At 37.9% G+C, this 20637-nt stretch overlaps 1 protein-coding gene across 1 annotated transcript in view; it reads right to left on the reverse strand.

Moving 5' to 3' along the window:
- spata17 (spermatogenesis associated 17) overlaps nucleotides 1-17204 on the reverse strand; it is a 97109-nt gene extending 79905 nt beyond the window's left edge. The window contains exons 1-5 of the mRNA XM_061963539.1: nucleotides 16959-17204; nucleotides 13783-13872; nucleotides 12691-12772; nucleotides 11309-11359; nucleotides 176-279 (exon numbers count right to left, since the gene is read on the reverse strand). Of these exons, the coding sequence (XP_061819523.1) occupies nucleotides 176-279; nucleotides 11309-11359; nucleotides 12691-12772; nucleotides 13783-13872; nucleotides 16959-17026 (395 nt within the window). The 5' untranslated portion in view covers nucleotides 17027-17204. The remainder of the gene's footprint in view (nucleotides 1-175; nucleotides 280-11308; nucleotides 11360-12690; nucleotides 12773-13782; nucleotides 13873-16958) is intronic.
- Between the last annotated feature and the right edge of the window lie 3433 nt (nucleotides 17205-20637).

The raw sequence follows: 20637 nt of genomic DNA on the forward strand, positions 1-20637 counted from the left end.
TCTGTTTTTATTCTCGAATTACACAACGTGCCAACTTCACTGGTTTTGGGTTTTTTATGTTTTTTCTAAATTCAATTAAATAATAAAATACAAACAATTGCAGTATGCTACCAAAACCTTTCAGTACAGTAAACTTGCAGCAGAAAAAGGTCAAATAGTCATTTTCTTTTTTTACCTGATTACTTCATTTTTTCTGGACAGTCTTGTCAGATAGCTCTTGCGCGAATAGAAGCTATGGATGTACTTGCGCACATAAAATCCTCGCCACCTTCGCTGGATCTGCAGACAAGCAAAGCACGGAAGACACATTAAACAGATGACTGTATTAATGGTGTGAACAACAGCCTTAAATCACACATCGTATCATTATGAATCTTTTTGCCTGTCATGATGGAGGGACAAGCCAAGGTGGGATGGACAGCTGTCACAGCCGCTCCATACGTTTTACTGCGTCGCTGCAGATTGATCGTGGAGGCTGCAGATTAGCCTCCTCTCGCACACATCCACACATGTGAGCACAGCATTCTGAAGCAGAAGGGCGAATGTCCTTCAGACTAATTAGGAGATTAAAACAACAGCGAGTAAAAGAATCATCACACTATAAGAAGAAGAAATAGAAGAAAGGATAGATGGAGCACGGGAAGGAAAACAACAAAGAGCAAAATGAGAATTAGCATTGATCTGCTAGTCAATAGATAATTTTAAATAAAGTAATTGCCGCCTCTCAAGTTCTTGCTGACCTTTGTTGACAAGTGAAATCGATGCTGTTGAATCTGATACAAATCCGAGGTGCAGCATGTAAACATTGGTTTCTATTACGGCCTTAATACATTATCCTCCATTAGCTTAGCACGGCACCATACACAGGAGGGGAGAGAATGATTCAAAAAGAAGTGTCACTGGGGGATTCTGGGATGATTGTTTTTCCCACTGTGTCTTTTCGCTCCCATTCACACATCAGCAAATATTTCTGTGGCAATAAAGGGCTGGCGACTACCGACTCTCTTCACTGATTCGTTCTTGCTAAGGGTCACTGGTACTCCATTTCTGATTCATTCGTATGTGCACACACTCTTGCAAATACAAAGTGGTGGCCATGGAAATGCAAAAGTTTTTGCAGCATAAAATACATACAAGGACTTTTTACTTTTAAACAAACAAGTATTAGAAAGAATTACAGTGTTTTCTCAGATTGTGACTTCTGCTCGGTTAGATGCTGTGCACCAATAAATTATTCAATTGAAAAAATAAATGCCACACCTCAAATAGACGCCTGTAAAGTGGGTGTAATTACCTTTACTATGACTGATACTGCCATGTGTTGGAGTAAATGTTACTACCACAACACATACCGCATGCAGATTAATTAATAAGAATGGATAGGATTTATACAGAACTTTTTCATATTTCAGACCCATTATTATTTCAGTATAGTCACACTAGTGGTGTTAAGCGACATGTTTGTGGCCACAGCTGCCCTATGGTAGACTGACGGAAACTTGGCGTCCAATTTGCGCCAAAGCCCTCTCCAAATAACACTAAACATTAATTCACTGGAGACAAAGTGGGTCAAGTGCATTGCCCAAGAACACAATGGCAGTGATGGCGGAAGCCAGATTCAAATCAGGTTTCTGTACCATTGCTGTATAGGGATGGGCGATATGGCCTAAACTCTATATCGTGATACATATTGCATCATCATGCGATAACAACATCCCAATGTATTATTTGTTAGGTAAATGATAATAGAACCATTTCGAAACGGGTTACTAAGGCTCCCAATTTGGCGGCTGACGTATGCGGTATCACTTCAGCAATATTTTATTTATATTAATATTTAATATCGATCTAACTACTGTTTTTATCCAACATATTCTGATACTATACTATCGTTACTGTCGATGTTTTTATCCATCCACCAAATTGTGTTTACATTCAAGAGCTCTAGTTTTCAGTTAGCATAACTTCCTGGTATGTAGTGTAGCATGTTTAGCTGTTCTTTGTCCTCCAGGGATGACACTTATAAGAAACATAATTAATTTGCTGCCATCAAGGCGAGAATTACTGACTAAAAGTGGCTTTGCACTGTAAAGGACATTAGCCGCTTGGAAGAATGCTGCAATGCTTTGAGGACGTGTTCCTACACTTGCTGCTGTCAAATATGCAGGACACAGCTAGAATGTGTCATCAACATGAATTATCACAATATAACGATAGTATTAAAAGTGCAATTGTTGACCAAATGTATATAATTTATATCGTACATCCTTTATATCACACAAGGCTACTGATTACCACATGAACAACGCTGCCCTATGAAATGGACACTGCATTTGGTGGAGTTTACAGTTAAAGTACAATGCCGAGGGATGGTATTCTCTGCAGTTAAGTACATAAACACCCCTTGATACTTGATACCATTTTTCTCTCAGATTCACTTTGACTTCTGCGTTTAGAGGACATGACACAATCCAGACAAAACTCATATTAAACTCAAGAAGTGAAATAGGAACTTTGCTAAGTAAAGTCTGGATTGGCCCTTGTGGGGTTCAAACTTAGATCCTTCTTACATCACCAGCCACAGATCCAATTCCCTGCTCCATTCACGTTGACTTATCTTCCATTAAAATTGCTATTGCATCCTAAAGGAAGCTGTGATATTTTATAGGTGTAATAAAGCGCTTTTTCCTCCACCTGAAGGAGCTTCTGCTCCGCTCCACATGGTGACAGCAACCCCTGATCTTTTAACCCCTGACCTGCACCAGCTGTGCCAAACGCTACTCCTGGATATACGTCCTTTTAATGTGACATTTACTGAAACCACTGGGTGGTCACTTCGAGTGTTTTGTTTTGCAATAAAAGTGTAAAACTTCCATTTCCAAGCCTTTCCACATCAGGTTCAAGCTATTTTGTCCAGCTGTTCATTGAAACAACCTCTTCAATAAAAGCTGGTAGATTTTATTTTTTTGCTGGTCTATAAAACCTCCTAAGGGTTGACACAGAATGAAGTTGTTACGCAAAGGAAGATGCTGTATGGAATTGTAAAAACAAATATAAGGTTTCTGTGCAAATTCCCTGTGTAAAAATGCCAAAACATCAGTCATAGTCAGAGTGAGATGATATATTGGCTGCACAGGAGCAGCTGCTCTCCAGCATTTGGGAACAATTCAACACTGCAGAGTTATTAAATGTTGCAAAATCTAAGATGGCAGAAAATACACCTTACAGACATGCAGGTGAAGTGTAGAGATACAATATCTCAATCAAGCATGGTTGGACGACACTCATGTTAGGTTAAAGAGAACTGCATTTTTGGGGGGAATTTTGCTTATCATTCACAATCTCTATGTAAGATAGGTACACATATGTTCTTACTTTTTTATGCTTTCTAAGTCGTAAAATATGACCCGTAAAGGTGGCTTACAATGCAGATAATGAGAGTACACTATTCTGCCCATGAAGCCCCCTAAAAAACATCCAAACAACACACTTTTTACATCTTGTGACCTGAATATTGACGAAGTACTATTGTTATTATAATCGCTAACGCGGAAACAATATTTTTGATCACAGTGAGATAACTATAGCTCCATCCATTCATCTATCCATTTTCTACCGCTTGTCCCTTTGGATTCGTGGAGGTGCTGGAGCCTATCCCAGCTGCAGTCGGACGGAAGGCGGAGTGCACCCTGGATAAGTTGCCACCTCATCGCATGCCCAACACAGATAGCTTGTGCTGCTTTAATGACATATTGAGCCAGTGAGCTGTTTCATCGCCTCTGACTTGGTAAAAGTGAATTCTAGATTATAAATCAGGCATCACACCTGGATAGTAGAAGGTTCTAGCCATAAACCGAGAAGTTGGTAATTGTTCAACTTGGACTGAAAGATGGCGAGAAAGACACGGGAAACGCTAGTTTGCGGCCACCTTTCTTTTTTTTTTACCCTTTGTGATTATTATGATTACCATACATCTTAATCTAAACGGGAAGATGTGAACATCCCATCAGTCGGCATCACAGTGAGAGTAGACATTGTACAGTAAGTGATTGTTTTATTACGTTTGTAGTTTTTATTTCTTGTTTAGCACTTAGTAATAGTGATACATGATTCTTAGTGTTCTTAGTGTTTAACTAGAGCTGGATCTGTTAAGCACAAAGCTTCTAAAACTTGCAGATCATCCTCCTTATGTTCAGGCTCAAAAAGATAGTTCTGGATCATCATTTGTCGCAAATAATCGTTGTTAGCTCTCATGAAGTTTGCATGAGTAGTAGTAGTTGTTGTTGAAGGGAAAAGCGAACATTGTGATGCGTCTGTAAAATTAATACGCTGCCGTATACTTAAAAAAAGCATAATATGTAAAAATCGCATGTTATTATGAATACACATATTACATTACATATACAGATCCTTTCCAAAAAAGTTTTATATCATGAAAAAGTGTATTTATTTTCATAATTCCATTCAAAACGTTAAACTTCCATAGATTATAGATTCAGGGCCCACAACTTAAACAATTTCAAGCATTTAGTTGTGTATTCGTACATAATTTGGGCCTCTAGCTCACAAAACCCGCAAAAACAGGATTTCAAAAAATGTTAATTCTGTGAAGAAATAGGCCCAAATTTTACAGGGCATGAATGTTTTAAACTGAGTGTCACATACTACTCATCTACTAAACTTAAAGCACCTGCACAGGTTGTCATTAAATTGCTTCACTTTGGTTCAATTAGTTAGGATCAGTTAGGATCAATATGGGGAAGACTGCAGAAGACCAGAAGACCATCATTGATACCCTCCATAGGATGGGTAAGGCACCAAAGTTCATAGCTAAGGAGGCTGGCTGTTCACAGTGTGCTGTGTCCAAGCATATCAATGGAAAGTCCAGTGGAAGGGCAAAATGTGGAGAAGAAGCACCAGCAGAAGAGCGGACTGTGGGCTTCTGCGGATTATCAAACATAGAAGATTCATGAATCTGGCAGAGAAGTAAATGGTGATTTCTTCACAGTATTCACATTTTTTGAAATCCTGTTTTCGTGGGTTTTATGAGGTGGAAGCCCAAATTATGTACACATAAACAAGGAAAGGGTCTGTATACTACAACATGAATATACAACATTGATGGAGGTTTTACATTTATTTACAATATAGAATGTATAAAATAACAAACTTGTATTCTTGTTTTACATAAAGATTGTGAATGATGGTCAAAATTCCCCAAAAAGTGTCGTTCCCCTTTAAATAAGGTTACTTTATTAGTATGCAAAAGTAAACCTGTTTTGCAGGCAGCAACTCATACCTCTAATAATTCAATTTTAGACAATTATATGCAATTAAGGAAGCCCCTTTTCTGTTCTAAGTTTGTTCGTTTAATAAGATTCCAATTACTCTTTCTGGGGTTTAAGTACACACATAGCAAGGTTCATAAAGGCATTTTTGAAGGATATTGAGGGTAAAACCCACATTAAACATTTTGGAAAGAACTGCAAGAGAGATGGTGAGCCAATTCTATAAGCCATTGTTAAGGTCATACATCAGTGACCTCTGACATAATACAAAATAAATGGACAACACAATTTGTTATGCAGGAAGACTCCCAATTTGTACATTGGAGCCTGGATATACAAGTTGAATTATTTTTGGTGATGGAGCTCGTAACTCAAAATACTCATATCTCAATTTAATTTTCTCCATTAAAATTAATGTTTTCAATTACTTTCAATTATTTTATTCAATGGATATCATTTGCTTCTTCTCAGCACTGCCATTTACCCTGACTTTCTTCCAACCCAGAGCAATAAAAACAAAGTTTTATCTGTAAAGATAGCCATCTACAATTAGCTAATGCTAGCGTGAAAGACACTCGATGTTTGGTGGATCTTGCAGGGTTAACTGTAGTATTTGCTACGTCAACTAGTGGTAGGGAGGTATTTGAAGCTGGCTCGTAACTCACATTTTTGTTTAACTTAAAATGGATCTTATGATTCTAATAGCCAGGCACTTTCTACTTCTGGAGTTCATTGCAGACATGTTTTTGTTTGGACTACAAACACGCTACAATAAATAAAAATGGAGTAATGGCGCAACATGTCAGCTGGAAAACATTTAAGGAGAGAGCCGCTGACGCCACGAGTTGGCAATGACATACGTTACAAGTCGGAACAGACCTCAAACGGCTTCTTTTGAACTAAAATATATTTTATTCTGAATATTTTCTCAACACCCCCATAGTGTAATTTCAAACTTCTGGGGATCCAAAATACACAAAAACAGCTGCCAACAGGCAAGACCCTATTATACAAAACCCGCTTTTCTTACCTGTTGGCACTTGCCTTTGTGTATTTGGGATCTGCGTAAGTCCTGAAAATTTGATATCAAACTATGGAGGTGTTGAGAAGATTTTTATAAAATAGTCATGCCATCCTTCATACTTCCACTAAACAATCCGTTTGGAATTTGCTCTCATTAGTGACATTTTTCCCATTGGTGGTTTCAGCGGAAGTTACAATTTTACAGAGAGTGTTTGCGCCAGTCTGACATTGTAGTCCGCACTGTAGTCAACAAGTTAATTTTTTTTCTATTCTCTTGTTGAGGTGGAGACTGGCTCATAAATGCACATGCATCCCCTAATGTTGCCATTTCTAATACAAAGTCGAGTATAGTTGGGATTTATATCTGTCAGACTCGATATGGAAACGCTAAAATCTACAACATGGATGACGGCCAGAAAACGCTGTTTAAGTGGAGGCACGTAAATAAGAACCCCCACAAAAAAGAGACAGTCAGAAAGCAGCTTGAAAACGGTCCGTCAAACATAATCCATGCAACATTTTGACCATAGAACCACCATTACAGTATATGTTATGGACCACAAGGTGTAGATAATATGACCCATTTAAAGCAAAACATTGTCCGAAAGCCCTTTCCTAAGTCAAGGTATAAAAAATGTATCCCGAAGAGTAGAAGCTTTTATACTTTCATTGCACACTTTGAACTGCTTTGTGTAAGTTTTAGAGTTAAGTGGCCCAATACTTTTGCCTAAATACGGGGCAGACCTGGTACATGTTAACAAATGTTCATGGTAGTGAAATCAGTAATTGCTGAAACTGGGATAAGGGGTAAGATTAAATAAGCTATGCATCTTCTTACTTCTTTTAAGACTTTGTGGAAGCGTACACATGTGATATACTTCAAATTTAATTTTTTAAAGCATCTTCGAAATAAGCGAAACCTTGTCAATTACCATTACCCTACAAAACAAAAGACAATGTATACAGTCAATCAAATACATGCAAAATGAACTGGACTAATATGAATGAATAAAAGGATATCATTGCAATGCATGAAATGTTTCATAATTGCCTAAAACTGACATCTTCAACCCTCCATCTATCCATTCTTGCCCTCATTCGTGTTACAGGAGCCTATCCCAGCTGACTTTAAGCGAGAGATGGAGGCACATATAGACACTCACACCTATGGACAATTTAGTTTCAACAATAAGCCAAACATTCATGTTTTTGGAATGTGGGAGGAAGGCAGAGAGTACCAATAATAAATTCACGCACACACAGGGAATTACAGGCAAACTCCGCACAGATATGCTCAAGCGTAGATTTAAACCCTGCTCCAGCATAATCTAATTTAAACACTGCCTTTATAGCTTTAAAAATATATATACTGTATAGTCTGATAGCTTGAAAACAGACACACAAAAAAAAAAAAAGTATTGTAGATGTGGAGACAGACAGAGCCGGCCCAAGGCATAAGCGTACTAAGCGCTTGCTTAGGGCCCCGCGGCCACCAGGGGGCCCCCAAAAGCAATTAACAAAAAATTCTTATTTTTTATTTTGTGCATGTACGAGTCTGACTGATGATTTCTAAATGATCAAAGATATATTATTGTACAAAAACACAATTTTAGGTCAACAGAGTGCTGCTGCTGATCTAGGCTTAGTGATTCTTCCTGCTTCTCTTTAAATGTAAAGCTACCTCTGCTGCACCTGTGACGTTTGCCGCCTGCTATGGCGTCACATTAGTGCCAAAAATCCGAGCGCATAAAAACTGTTATCGCGCGCTGATTCTCCACTTCGTGCGCGCGCGCGACACCCTTTTGCGCGCGCGTGGTGCCTTTTTGCGCGCGTGCCGTCTCGGTCTGTGCGCTGGCATGTTTAGTTTTGGCACTTTGGGGGCACTTAGCCGGCCCCTTCTTTCTGATTGGCCAGGCGAAAAATGCTCAGAGATAATCAGAAGTATAGCAGGGCGGGTCATCGTCAATATGTATCAAGCTTGTTATAGGCGCAAAGTTTTCACTTCTTCTTGAACATTTGTTTTCTAATTTATGGAATTTCTTTTGATTCAGCCATAAAATTAATGAAATAATCTTTGAATTTTGTTTTTAAAATGTTAAAAATAGCCTTTTAATAATGTATTCTGAAACAGTTTAAAATAATCAGAGAACTGACTAACACTGACCCTACACAACTATGTTGCACAATTAAGTCATTTTTTTTATAGCGAAAGAGGTGATTTCAACAGGTGCAGCATCCTATGTCATATCTACATGTAATAAGATTTGTAACAAGGCAAACCGTTTGTAAATTGGTTGAAAATCGAGCAAGTTATGGTAATTTAATTGGTACATGTACTAATTAAATTACCATAACTTGCTTTGACATCAATGTAATGATTGAGGCTAGCTGTCCGAGGTAAGATGGCTACAACGTTGCTACGCTGGAGAATGATTGGTCTTATGAAAAATGCTCAGAGCCAATCAGAAAGGAGGGGCCGTCTAAGCATACCTGCCCCCAAAGTGCCAAAAAGAAACATGACAGCGCGAGGAGAGATGCCAGGAGTACACAGAGAGCGCACAGACCGAGACGGCGCGCGCGCAGAAAGGCACCGCGCGCGCGCAAAAAGACACCACGCGCGCGCACGAAGTGGAGAATCAGCGCGCGATAACAGTTTTTATGCGCTCGGATTTTTGGCACTAATGTGACGCCATATCTTTCCTCTCAGATTCAGACAGGACTGAGCAGGTGATCAGAGGACCACTGTCTATTAAGGAGAACTTTTCATTCCCCAAACGGCATGATGGCCGAAGTTTTCATTATCATTATACCTACAGACAGCTAGTCAATGGGGAAAAAGTCAAGCGTAGCTGGCTGACTTATTCAAGAAGTAAAGATGCAGTCTATTGCTTTTGCTGCAAATTATTTTCCAAAAAGTCCTTAAAACTGGCAGCCGAGGGACAGCGGGATTGGGTCAACATAGGTGCACTGCTGAAACAGCATGAAAACAGTGAAGATCATTGTAGCAACATGGTGAAATGGAAGGAATTTGCCTTGCGTCTTTCAAAGGGGAAAACTATTGATGAATTTAACTTCAGTAGACTGCGCTCTCTTTGTACAAAGTAAACATTAAATATGAACAATTAACTAAAAATGTAAACTAGTAATTAAAGACTAATAAGTACAAGACTGATGAGACAAGATGACACTTTTACTGTAAATACAAAGCTTTATCACTTGGACTGTTCAACCCCAGGCCACTCTTGTAGCTGAATGTTTTCTACATTTTAAGATTAGGAACCATATGTGGCACTCTGGACATCATTCGTTCATTCATTGGTATTATTTATGTTCTTAACTGGGCCACCCCCATATCTTTATAAATGACATGTCATTTGTAAAGACATGCCAGGCTGACAATAGGATAATGTAAACAACACTGCCAGAGCCACAATGAGTTTATAGTAGGTGTGTGAATGATCAACAATCAATATTATTGGCAGAAATAGAGGGCCCCAAAATCAAATTTAGCTTAGGGCCCCATGGAGGCTTGGGCCGGCACTGGAGACAGATAATATTGAACACGACTAGAATGATTTTTGGGACAGATATATGGATAGATGATTAATGGATGGAAGGATAGTTGCCAGGGTTTCCCCTAGACTGCCAAGATACCTGTGGCGGCGGGGGCGTGACCATGGACGTGGCCACCATGACATCATCGAATAATTAGCCTTATCTGCTATGATGTGATTTTCTTAAAAAAAAATGTTTCACTAGTGTTTTTTAAAATTGACTCTTAGTTATATCCTGCTTCTAAATATGTGTTTTAACTCCTGTGCAGCACTTTGTGAAACTGTTATTGTTTTCTAAAATGTGCTATATAAATAAAGTTGACTGGATTGGATAACAAGGCTAAACAAATGTATACATACTGTAAAACAAATCTGCTATTATTAATTAGTATTAAGATATATTTGTATATCGTTTTGGCATATTTTAAATTTTTGTTGCTTATTGGACAACGTACTTTGAGAATTTTTCAAGTGTCATTCTGGAGACTTTTAATGCCTTTTTTTTTTAAATTAAAAACTACAAGAAACAAATCTAATCTTCTTCTGGTGTTATTATAAAATGTAGTCGTGTTTAAAGACTCTTGACTTCTGTCCCTCAATGTCCCTGACAAAAGAGGCTAGCGACAGCAAGCATGACGTCACACTTGCTTCGCGCTGCTCCAGTTGAACTTTCTCTTCTTAAAAGCCGCCACTGTCCTCTTAATAATTGCGCATTGTGTAAATCGCTCTCCGCGGGTATATCTGGTTACGTCCACATCACAGACATGCTGACAACGTTTCAGACAATGTTGTGCGTCTTGTTTACATTGAGGTTCGCCAGCACTGTTTTCGGTAATTAAAGCCTTTTTTCGCTGTTCAAGTTTTCTGTATATCACTTGTCAATAGTGCGCAAATGATAGGCTATATATATATCCATTCATACTGTAACGACCTGCTGGTGGTAATGTTTAATGTTCATGTGGTTTGGATTTAATGTCAGGTTTTCCATGTTTGCAAACACACTGTCCGTGCCTGAAATGTGATTGGCGGAGAATGACGAAGAGCTGTTGTGTGTCCGGCAGGCAAGCGCGGACTTACGGAAACGAAAGTGTGTACACAGAAGGTAAAACCTGTTGGAATTGTTCCATTTGTTATCATAAGATTAGTAATACAAGTTAGAAATAGTGTCAGACGTTGTGTAATTTCTTCTTGGGGCTACAATATATTATATTATTAAAATGTTATTTCAAGTAAAAAAAACAACTCATTTTCAAGGTGTGGCGGTAATAAAAATGCTGCGGCGGTACATCACTTTCAATTATATTAAGGGGAAACCCTGGTTGCTGTTATGGACATTTTGTCACAATGGTCACTTTTGATCCGGTGTCTCGTCACCACGCACATGGCATGTCCCTCCACCATGACATCCTATTTGTTTCAACTAGACACTGTGGCGATATTTACCCTAACAGCCATCTCGTTGTAGAAATTCATCTTCATGATAAAATATGCTGCCTGTGAACACAAAGGAATAGACAGCGTTACATGTTGTCTCGCGGCCCTCTGATCTGTCCACAGCAGGCGTCAAAGATAAAGAGCTCTTTATACATAATACATTTCACACAGGCAGCATGGATAGGGCCACTCCACGGGAGGAGAGGGGGGAAAGCACCAGAAAAGAAAAAGACAAAGAGTCACGAGGGTATGGTAGAAGAGAGCGAGAGAGAGAGAGAAAAAGAGAGTGATTAGGGGGACTTTGTATCAAGGGGAGGACAGTGCTCTCTTAATACACCAACACGCGCTAAGGCCAAGAAAATCTATGGCGGTGAAGCAGTGAGCTAATGGAGATGTATGACGGCCCAACGCGCTCCTCTGGATTTCATAATCAATGACAGCTTCGCCAGAAGAGACTAACAAAAGGCCAGAGAATATGCGGGCCGTCACACACACCGTCAACCAGTCGGGGCACATTTCAGGAGCACTCTGAAGAGTTGGCCAATAAAGGGATCCATATTTCAGCACATCTTTTTTTTTTTTTTTAATACCGACAGGCAAGAGACAGAGGAGACGGGAGACTTGAAAGGAGGCTGTAAATTCAGCTTGATGTTCGGAGATGAGGCTTTTGCAGAAGTCGCATTAAACATGATAAAGTCCAAAATTGTGGAAGGATTAAGACAGTTGAGGAACGAAGCCTCTCTCTGGGCTCATTTCGAACTGTGGAACGTGTGAGAGATTCAAATTGCCACTCGTCTGTTCCCAAACAGCCTCTTTTTAGCCCATATATGCGATGTGACACATCCTTCATCGTTTATACCAGTGCCCCTCGCCGCCATCCACCCACCCCGCACCACACTAGCAGTGTTTTTTTTTTTTTTGAACGCCTCCCAAACGGTGGCTGGCAGTTATGCTTTAGCAAACAGTCAATTTAGGGGCATGATAAATAGCTTGTTGTGATACGTTTACAAAACTCAATCCAGGGGAAAATTATATGTGAGAGCGCTGGGTATTGGATCCGGTATCAACAATCTGTTCAATTAGGAAGCAGTTGGAGGCAATATGCTGAAAATGTGGCCTTGTTTTACTAAAGCACACACAGGTGCACCACACTAACTACTTCTACCATTTATCTCCACACTCATTCTAAATGCATCCCAGGAATTGCCTTGCAGATAAAATTATATCTCATATTACATCATATATCGTAAGTGCTAATTCCCCGTTGTGTAATGAGTGAATTATATTTCTTAAGGTCAGATGCAGGGACTTAGGTATATAGCAATTGAATTCTAATGCCTGTTATCATAACCTAATCAATACATCTCTAGCTGTTCCTGGTTTGGGCTTACCGTCACCATTTGTCTGAAAAGTGCCCTTGCTCTGAAGCCCCGCCATATCTTCTGTATAATGACCGCCTTCTCGTGCAGATGCCTGCAATAAAGTCATATTGGGCAGAGGATTAGATGGCTATTTTGTGCACATTAAATGGGGGGGACTTAAATTAAATTTTGAATGTCTTTTGATAGTGGGTCAAATAAAACCTAAAAACACAATAAATCCTATTGAGATGCAAATGATAATAACTAAAAAAAACAATGAATATCCTGCTAAAAATGTATTTAAATTAGGTGTTGACGAGAACAAAAAAAATAAATCAATAATAAACTGTTGAAAGCAAGGAAAACGGCGATTTTGCTTGCTCACAAAAGGTTATGATGTAAAGTAATGGAATTAAAAGGTCAGAGAATCATTATGCTTCTTCACACACAGGAAATTGCTGCTCCTCCAGGCCTTTCTATCATGTCCGATGAGCCTTCCCTCCCACAACCCTTAGAGCAGCGGCACACATTTGTATTCATCTTCAAACATACTCTAAATGCAAGTCCATTGCAGATCTCCACCTCCAATGAGGCCATCCATTTCCAAAAGGCCATTTATACACCCAGAAAATCAATGCTTATAGTGGGATAGCACAACCCCAGAGTTGCACTTAGGCAGCTAAAATTGTTGCTAATCATCCACTTAACGCTTTGATCAATTAACTAAAGTAATCTGAATTAACCTACTGTCTGGAAGTTTGTCTGCTGACCCTGCAGAATAGCACTGGGGTCGCAGCACAGAACAGGCATGGAGATAGAGACGCTCAATGTGTGTGCGTGTGTGTGTGTGTGTGTGTGTGTGCGTGTGTGTGTGTGTGCGTGAAAGGAGCACATAGAACTAGCCACATATATTCCTCAAGGCCATTTGCAAAGCTCCCGAAGTCCTATGATTATGGGAGTGAGCCAGTATCAGAATTTTCCCTGTAAATTAACATAGCCTAGATGTTTTATAAGCCCTGAAGGAAAAAGACAAAGCTACAATTGGTGGGACGTGTACAGTATGAAATAAAAAAGGGTACAATATGTCATGTGACAAATAAAGACACGTGGACCATGTATTACCTGATGTAGATTCTCACCCTGTGGCCTCTGAACCAGCTCTGGATTTTGAGAACAGCCTTGAATTCTGCCCGTTTGTTTGCCTCAGCTAACCTAAAGCAACATGCAATTGTCAGTTTCATAACGACGACTTACTTTTGAATGTTTGTTTTAACACTTAAGCTGTCGCTCCACAACCCGGAAGTACGATTTATTATACACTTAAACTTAAACTGATTACAAAAGTACACTTCATTCACTAACTGTGCTAAAAAAAGGTCAGTTACAACAATACATGATGCTGGATATAGAGAACATACAAACGCTTTCTTTATTAAATCAAGAATAATGAAATTCAATGATTTGGTGCATTTGCAAACAGCTAAAATTATGTACCAAGCAAACTATAACCTGCTACCCTACAATGTACAACAATTCTTCTCAACAAGAGGAGAAATATAACCTTAGAGAAAAATCTAACTTAAAACACTTGTATACACATACAACACTTAAAACCTTTAGTATATTACGGAAGTAGAATTGTCTCACATCAACTTATATATATCAATATGATATTAATACATATGCATATATTAATACAAATACAAATACATATGTGATATACAAATAAATAAACAATTTATACAAATAAACGCGTATTTGTAAATATATTTTTGAGATTTGAAAATATATACATCCATCCATCCAACCATTTTCTACCGCTTATTCCGGGGGGCGCTGGAGCCAATCTCAGCTACAATCGGGCGGAAGGCGGGGTACACCCTGGACAAGTCGCCACCTCATCACAGGGCCAACACAGATAGACAGACAACATTCACACTCACATTCACCCACTAGGGCCAATTTAGTGTTGCCAATCAACCTATCCCCGGGTGCATGTCTTTGGAGGTGGGAGGAAGCTGGAGTACCCGGAAGGAACGCACGCAGTCACGGGGAGAACATGCAAACTCCACACAGAAAGATCCCGAGGCCGGGATTGAACTCACGACTACTCAGGACCTTCGTATTGTGAGGCAGACGCACTAACCCCTCTTCCACCGTGGTGCCCCAAAATATATACAAATACAATTTATAAATATAAAAATGTGACATACAAATAAATCAAGAATTTGTATAATTAAACATGTATTTGTAAATATATTGTTGAAGTATAAATATGCTTGATTTTGTATTTGTATTTGTATTGAATTTGCATATGTGGATCGCTTTTTTGCTTTTGTGTCGATGAGACATTCCTCCCACAAACCAGATGCACAAATAAATGTGACCTACACACTCCCCTGAACAACCAGCAGAGGACACTGCAGCCAGAGCGGTCATATACATGGTCAGACACTGGCGAGCCAATCAGAGGTACACTAGGGAGGGTCATATGATGATTGATATATGATGATTATTTGACACACATTGCACTCATAAGAGATCAGTATCTACATCGGGACAAGGTCATTAAACGGCATTGATACAATAAAATAAGCAGCTAGCACGGTCTTTCAGTTTAACTGGATAAATTAGCATTAGCTAATACAACGCTAACATTAGCAAGCTCAGGCCCGTTGTGCGTTCTCTCTGTAAAGACGTGGAATGTTTTTGTGCAGAGAACTCCGGGCATTTTGCATATAATGCATGGACGGCGTGGCGCAGTGGAAGAATGGCCGTGCACGGCCCGAGGGTCCCTGGTTCAATCCCCACCTAGTTCCAACCTCGTCATGTCCGTTGTGTCCTGAGCAAGACACTTCACCCTTGCTCCTGATGGGTGCTGGTTAGCGCCTTGCATGGCAGCTCCCTCCATCAGTGTGTGAATGTGTGTGTGAATGGGTAAATGTGGAAGTAGTGTCAAAGCGCTTTGAGTACCTTGAAGGTAGAAAAGCGCTATACAAGTACAACCCATTTATCATTTATCATTTATAATGCTCTGTGACCGAGACCGCTCTGGCTGCAGTGCCCTCTGCTGGTTGTTCAGGGGAGTGTGTAGGTCACATTTATTTGTGCATCTGGTTTGTGGGAGGAATGTCTCATCGACACAAAAGCAAAAAAGCGTTCCAAATATGCAAATTCAATACAAATACAAATACAAAATCAAGCATATTTATATTCAAATCTCAAAAATATATTTACAAATACACGTTTATTTATACAAATTCTTGATTTATTTGTATGTCACATTTTTATATTTATAAATTTTATTTGTATATATTTTCAAATCTCAAAAATATATTTACAAATATGCGTTTATTTATACAAATTATTTATTTGTGTATCACATTTGTATTTGTATATTTATCAATATATGCATATGTATTAATCCATCCATCCATCCATTTTCTACCGCTTGTATTAATATCATATATATATATATATATATATATATATATATATATATATATATATATATATATATATATATATAAGTTGATGTGAGACAATTCTACTTATCATATTGATATATATAAGTTTATATGAGACAATTCTACTTCTATAATATATCAGCATGTGAAATTAAATTGTGGAATGGATTACGCAAATAAATAAATAAAAAGCACTAATTTGATTCACTTTAAGAAACTGTTCAAATTTACAAAGTCCGAGGTAGAATTATGACAAACATATTGAACATTATTAAAAATATATAATATTCATATCATTATGTGAAGCCTAACTAACTAGTTATGTAAAAAACTGTTGTATTCAGAATTAATTGATGTAAATTGTGTACCAATGAAGAACAGGAAGTGAACATGTGTTAATACCGGAATTGCTCTGAGGTAGAAAAGGAGTAGGATTAAATAAACTCTGCATTTTCCTACTCCTTTTCGGACATGCTGTACAGAAAAAATGAAAATGTGTTATGTATCCTACTGAAATTGTGTACATGTTAGAAATATACCTCAACCAACTAACCAAAATAAACTGTCGCTGCACAACCCGGACGTGCACTCTAATGCAAACTAATCAACATTACGGTAGAATCAAGTTTAAGGTGGATATATGTAAATATATAATTACGCGTATTATTCATATAGGTGTACACAAAAAAACCGTATGTGAATTTTTTAAGGTAACTTAGCTAGAGTTTACTATGCGTGTTTAGCCTAAATCTTAGTTTTAGCTTATTTAACACCCGAATAACGTGTAGCTAACTAGAAAGCCTTCAGAAAAAAAATAATCGTTACTGATACCTCTGTTTGTAGAACTGTTGTTTTCGGAACTCTTCAATTTTACACCTAATCTTGAGGAGCTCCGCCATGGCCACCCCCCTGCACTGGGCTGCGTTTACTGTTGCTAGGGAAACCAAGCTGTCAATCAACAAAGAAGATCCGATCCGGTTGAAAGTTACTTCCGGTAAAAATTGAAGATCGAGTTTTTTGTGTGTGTTTTCTTCACGTTTCCTCAAACAATATTCAAAAGCACCGACATGAATTATAATATTTGTGGTCTGCGTAAAGTTTACCGTCAAATTACGTCAATTAGCAGTAGCTACGCACGTTATTTGCTGATGTTGTGTTTCAAAGTAATGGACGTTCATGAAGGCTCGCGTCAGCATCTACTGAATATGCGGCGAGTCCAACCTTAATGTTTCACAACACATGTGTCTAATTACCAATGTTTGTCTTATATTTAGTTTCATGTCTTCAATGTCAATATACTATCATAAAGTATATATTAGACCTGTGGTGTCCAAAGTGTGGCCCGGGAGCCAAGGCCTGCAGCTCATTATTTTATCGACCCGCTGAACATTCTAAAAATACTTATTAAAAATAAAACATAAAAAGTGGAATCAAAGAGCATACAGTTGAATTGTGACAATGAAAAGTTGTAATGTTGATTTTATTAAATTTTTTTGTCCAGCTAGCTTCTTAACATATAATGATTCCCGGGCACGGCCACTGCTGCTGCTCATTGCTCCCCTCACATCCCAGGGGATGAACAAGGGGATGGGTCAAATGCAGAGGACAAATATGTCACCACACCGAGTGTGTGTGTGACAATCATTGGTACTTTACTTTAACTTAACTTAATGTACACATAGTGTACATATACGTACATACACTCATGCATATAATCGTGTTTCAGCAAACATATTAACGTTGTTGGCCCACGGTAAACTGGGTAACACATGGCACACTGACAAAGCTTAACCTATTGATACTATAACAATCTACAAGGTTAATATAGTTGGCTTCTCTTTCTTCCCCTCCATTTATCTGCTTTCTTTTGTATATCAAGTTATCATTACATATATGTATTGTTGCATTTGAACAATTGTATTGTTGATAATAGAGGCAATTATTGTTATTATTCATTATCAATAGTGCTACTTATTTTGGTATATATATTGCTCCATTTATAGTGTAATAATGTTCATTGTCATTTCTGTATTATTATTTATTTCACTAACTGCTTCTTTGATATCACTTTTACTATCAAATTTGTAAATATCATATTTGCTGATGTTGTTCTGTTGTTGTTGTTGTTGTTATCGTTGTGTTTGCTGTTGTTGTTGTCTCTCTGTCTTACCCCCCTCTTGTCCCCACAACTTCCCCCTCTGTCTTCTTTTTTCTCTCTTTCTATCCCCTCCTGCTCCGGCCCGGCTGCACCAAATAATAATATAAATACATTTAATAAAGTCAAATACAAATAAGGCAACTAGAGAATTATTCCACACTTGTCTTTTGTAAAGTACATTTATACAGCTGATATGGGCATCTACATCAAAAATATGATTTGCCTGTGATGTTGATTTTAATAACACAACGCTTCCAGCTGGTAGGTTTTTTTTTTCTTTAAAACTGGCATCGCTCAAAAAATAATAATAAATCAAAATCAATGTTGTTATGAATTATTAACTTATCTAAGGCTCCAAATGCTTTACATCAAATTCCACTTTGAAGTGTTTTTTGGGTAAATTATTACATATGCTGTGTGTTTATTTTGTCTTTGCCATGTAAAAAAACAACTGTATTTTCTATGACAAAAAGTGCATAAAACAAATAAATATATATAAAAAAACACACCTTAAAATCGATGGAAAAATCTGAATCTGAACTTGAGATTCAAGCGTTAAAAGTAAAACAAAATGTATGACTTATTTTTAACACTTTTATGAGTGGGACCCTTTTGGATCGCTGAGAATTCATGTGTTGATTTATATTATTACAGAATCAAAATCATTGTTGTTATGAATTATTGACCAATTTTAGGCTACAATTATCACACATCAAATATTCCAAAAAAATTTCAGCAAAATGGGCATAACATTTCGACAGATTGATCTGAAGTTGATCTAGAAATTAAGCATTGAAAAAAATAAACAATAATAATAAAAATATATACATATGCACATTCTAAAAATACTATTGAAAATCAATGTTGTTATGAATGATTAACTTATCCTAGGCTCCAATTACTTCACGTCAAACATTCCACTTTGAAATATTTTTTGGGTAAATTATTACATATTTTGTGTGTTTATTTTGTCTTTGCAATGTAAAAAACAACTAAGTTTTCTATGACAAAAAGTGCATAAAACAAATAAATATAAAAAAAACAAACTTAAAATCGACGGACAGATCCGAAGTTGATCTTGAGGTTCAAGCGTTAAAAGTAAAAAAAAAAAAAAAAAGACTTATTTTTAACACTTTTATGATTTATATTATTACTTAATCAAAATCATTGTTGTTATGAATTATTGACCTATAAAAGGCTACAATTACTACATATCAAATATTCCAAAATGTATTTAGCAAAATGCGCATAAAACATAAAAAAATGTCAATTTCGACGGATTGATCTGAAGTGGATCTCGAGATTTAAGCGTTGAAAAAAACAAATAGTAATAATTAAAAATATATACATATGCATATTCTAAAAATACTATTGAAAATAAAACATAACAAGTGGAATCAAAGAGTATACTTTCATGTAACAATGAAAAGTTGCAATGTTGATTCTAAAAGTTTGAGTGGTACTAGAAAAACTGTGGTTATGTTTAAAATGTATTTATTTACATGAACACATTCACATGTACAGTATGCGTAAAGAACCGTGTAACACGTGTGTTCTTTTTATACAATTTTACACATTTTAAAAATGATTTTGCTTCTGTGATATTTCACTGAAACCACTAGAGTAATTATTGTTGTAATTGTTTTGCTCGACATGAATCCTTGCATTTGATAAAAACTAAAGCAAGAAAACAGGAATAGTTTGAAGAAAAAAAATCAGATGAAAAAAATTCCTCTTCTGTGGATGCAGATTGTGCATCTGTGTATTGATCTGCCAGTGCCACAACTCTTCCATTCCATTCCATCATCCATTTTGCCTCTTTCCTGACATTATCTTTATCTTTCCTCTTCATCATGCAGTTATCAGTTTATTTCTTTCTGCACTTCCTCCCTCATTTTGCCTGCCACTCCTCTTCAGCCATATTTACCTGTCGAAATGATCGCAAAGCTATCTGTCTAGCGAAGCTATTATAGATTATTCCTGAGCAGGCAGACAAACCCACAAATCTTGCAAGTCGATGAGTGTGTGTCTTCATACTTGAGTGCCATTTTCTCTTGCCTCTGTTTTTCCCTCCCAGGCTAATTTGCTGTCCGAGGGCCACAGCGGTTGCGAGGAGCAGAAGGCAGACGTCCTACGCAGAGTTATGACTGCGGGGCGAACCCGTGGCACTTCATCCCATCCATCCAGGGGGTTTGGCTGGAGGACGGCCGCCCTGGTAATTACTGGAGGTACGTTGTTGTGACAAGACAGCACGGACACCGAATGCGAAGTGTCGTTTTCTGACAAGGCTGTGATGACGGCAGGAAGCCATTTGTCCTGTCTGCTCTGATTAGGTGTCACCAGGTGAGAGGG

This window comes from Nerophis lumbriciformis, linkage group LG06, assembly GCF_033978685.3.
Source record: "Nerophis lumbriciformis linkage group LG06, RoL_Nlum_v2.1, whole genome shotgun sequence".
NCBI classification, from domain to species: Eukaryota; Metazoa; Chordata; class Actinopteri; order Syngnathiformes; family Syngnathidae; genus Nerophis; species Nerophis lumbriciformis.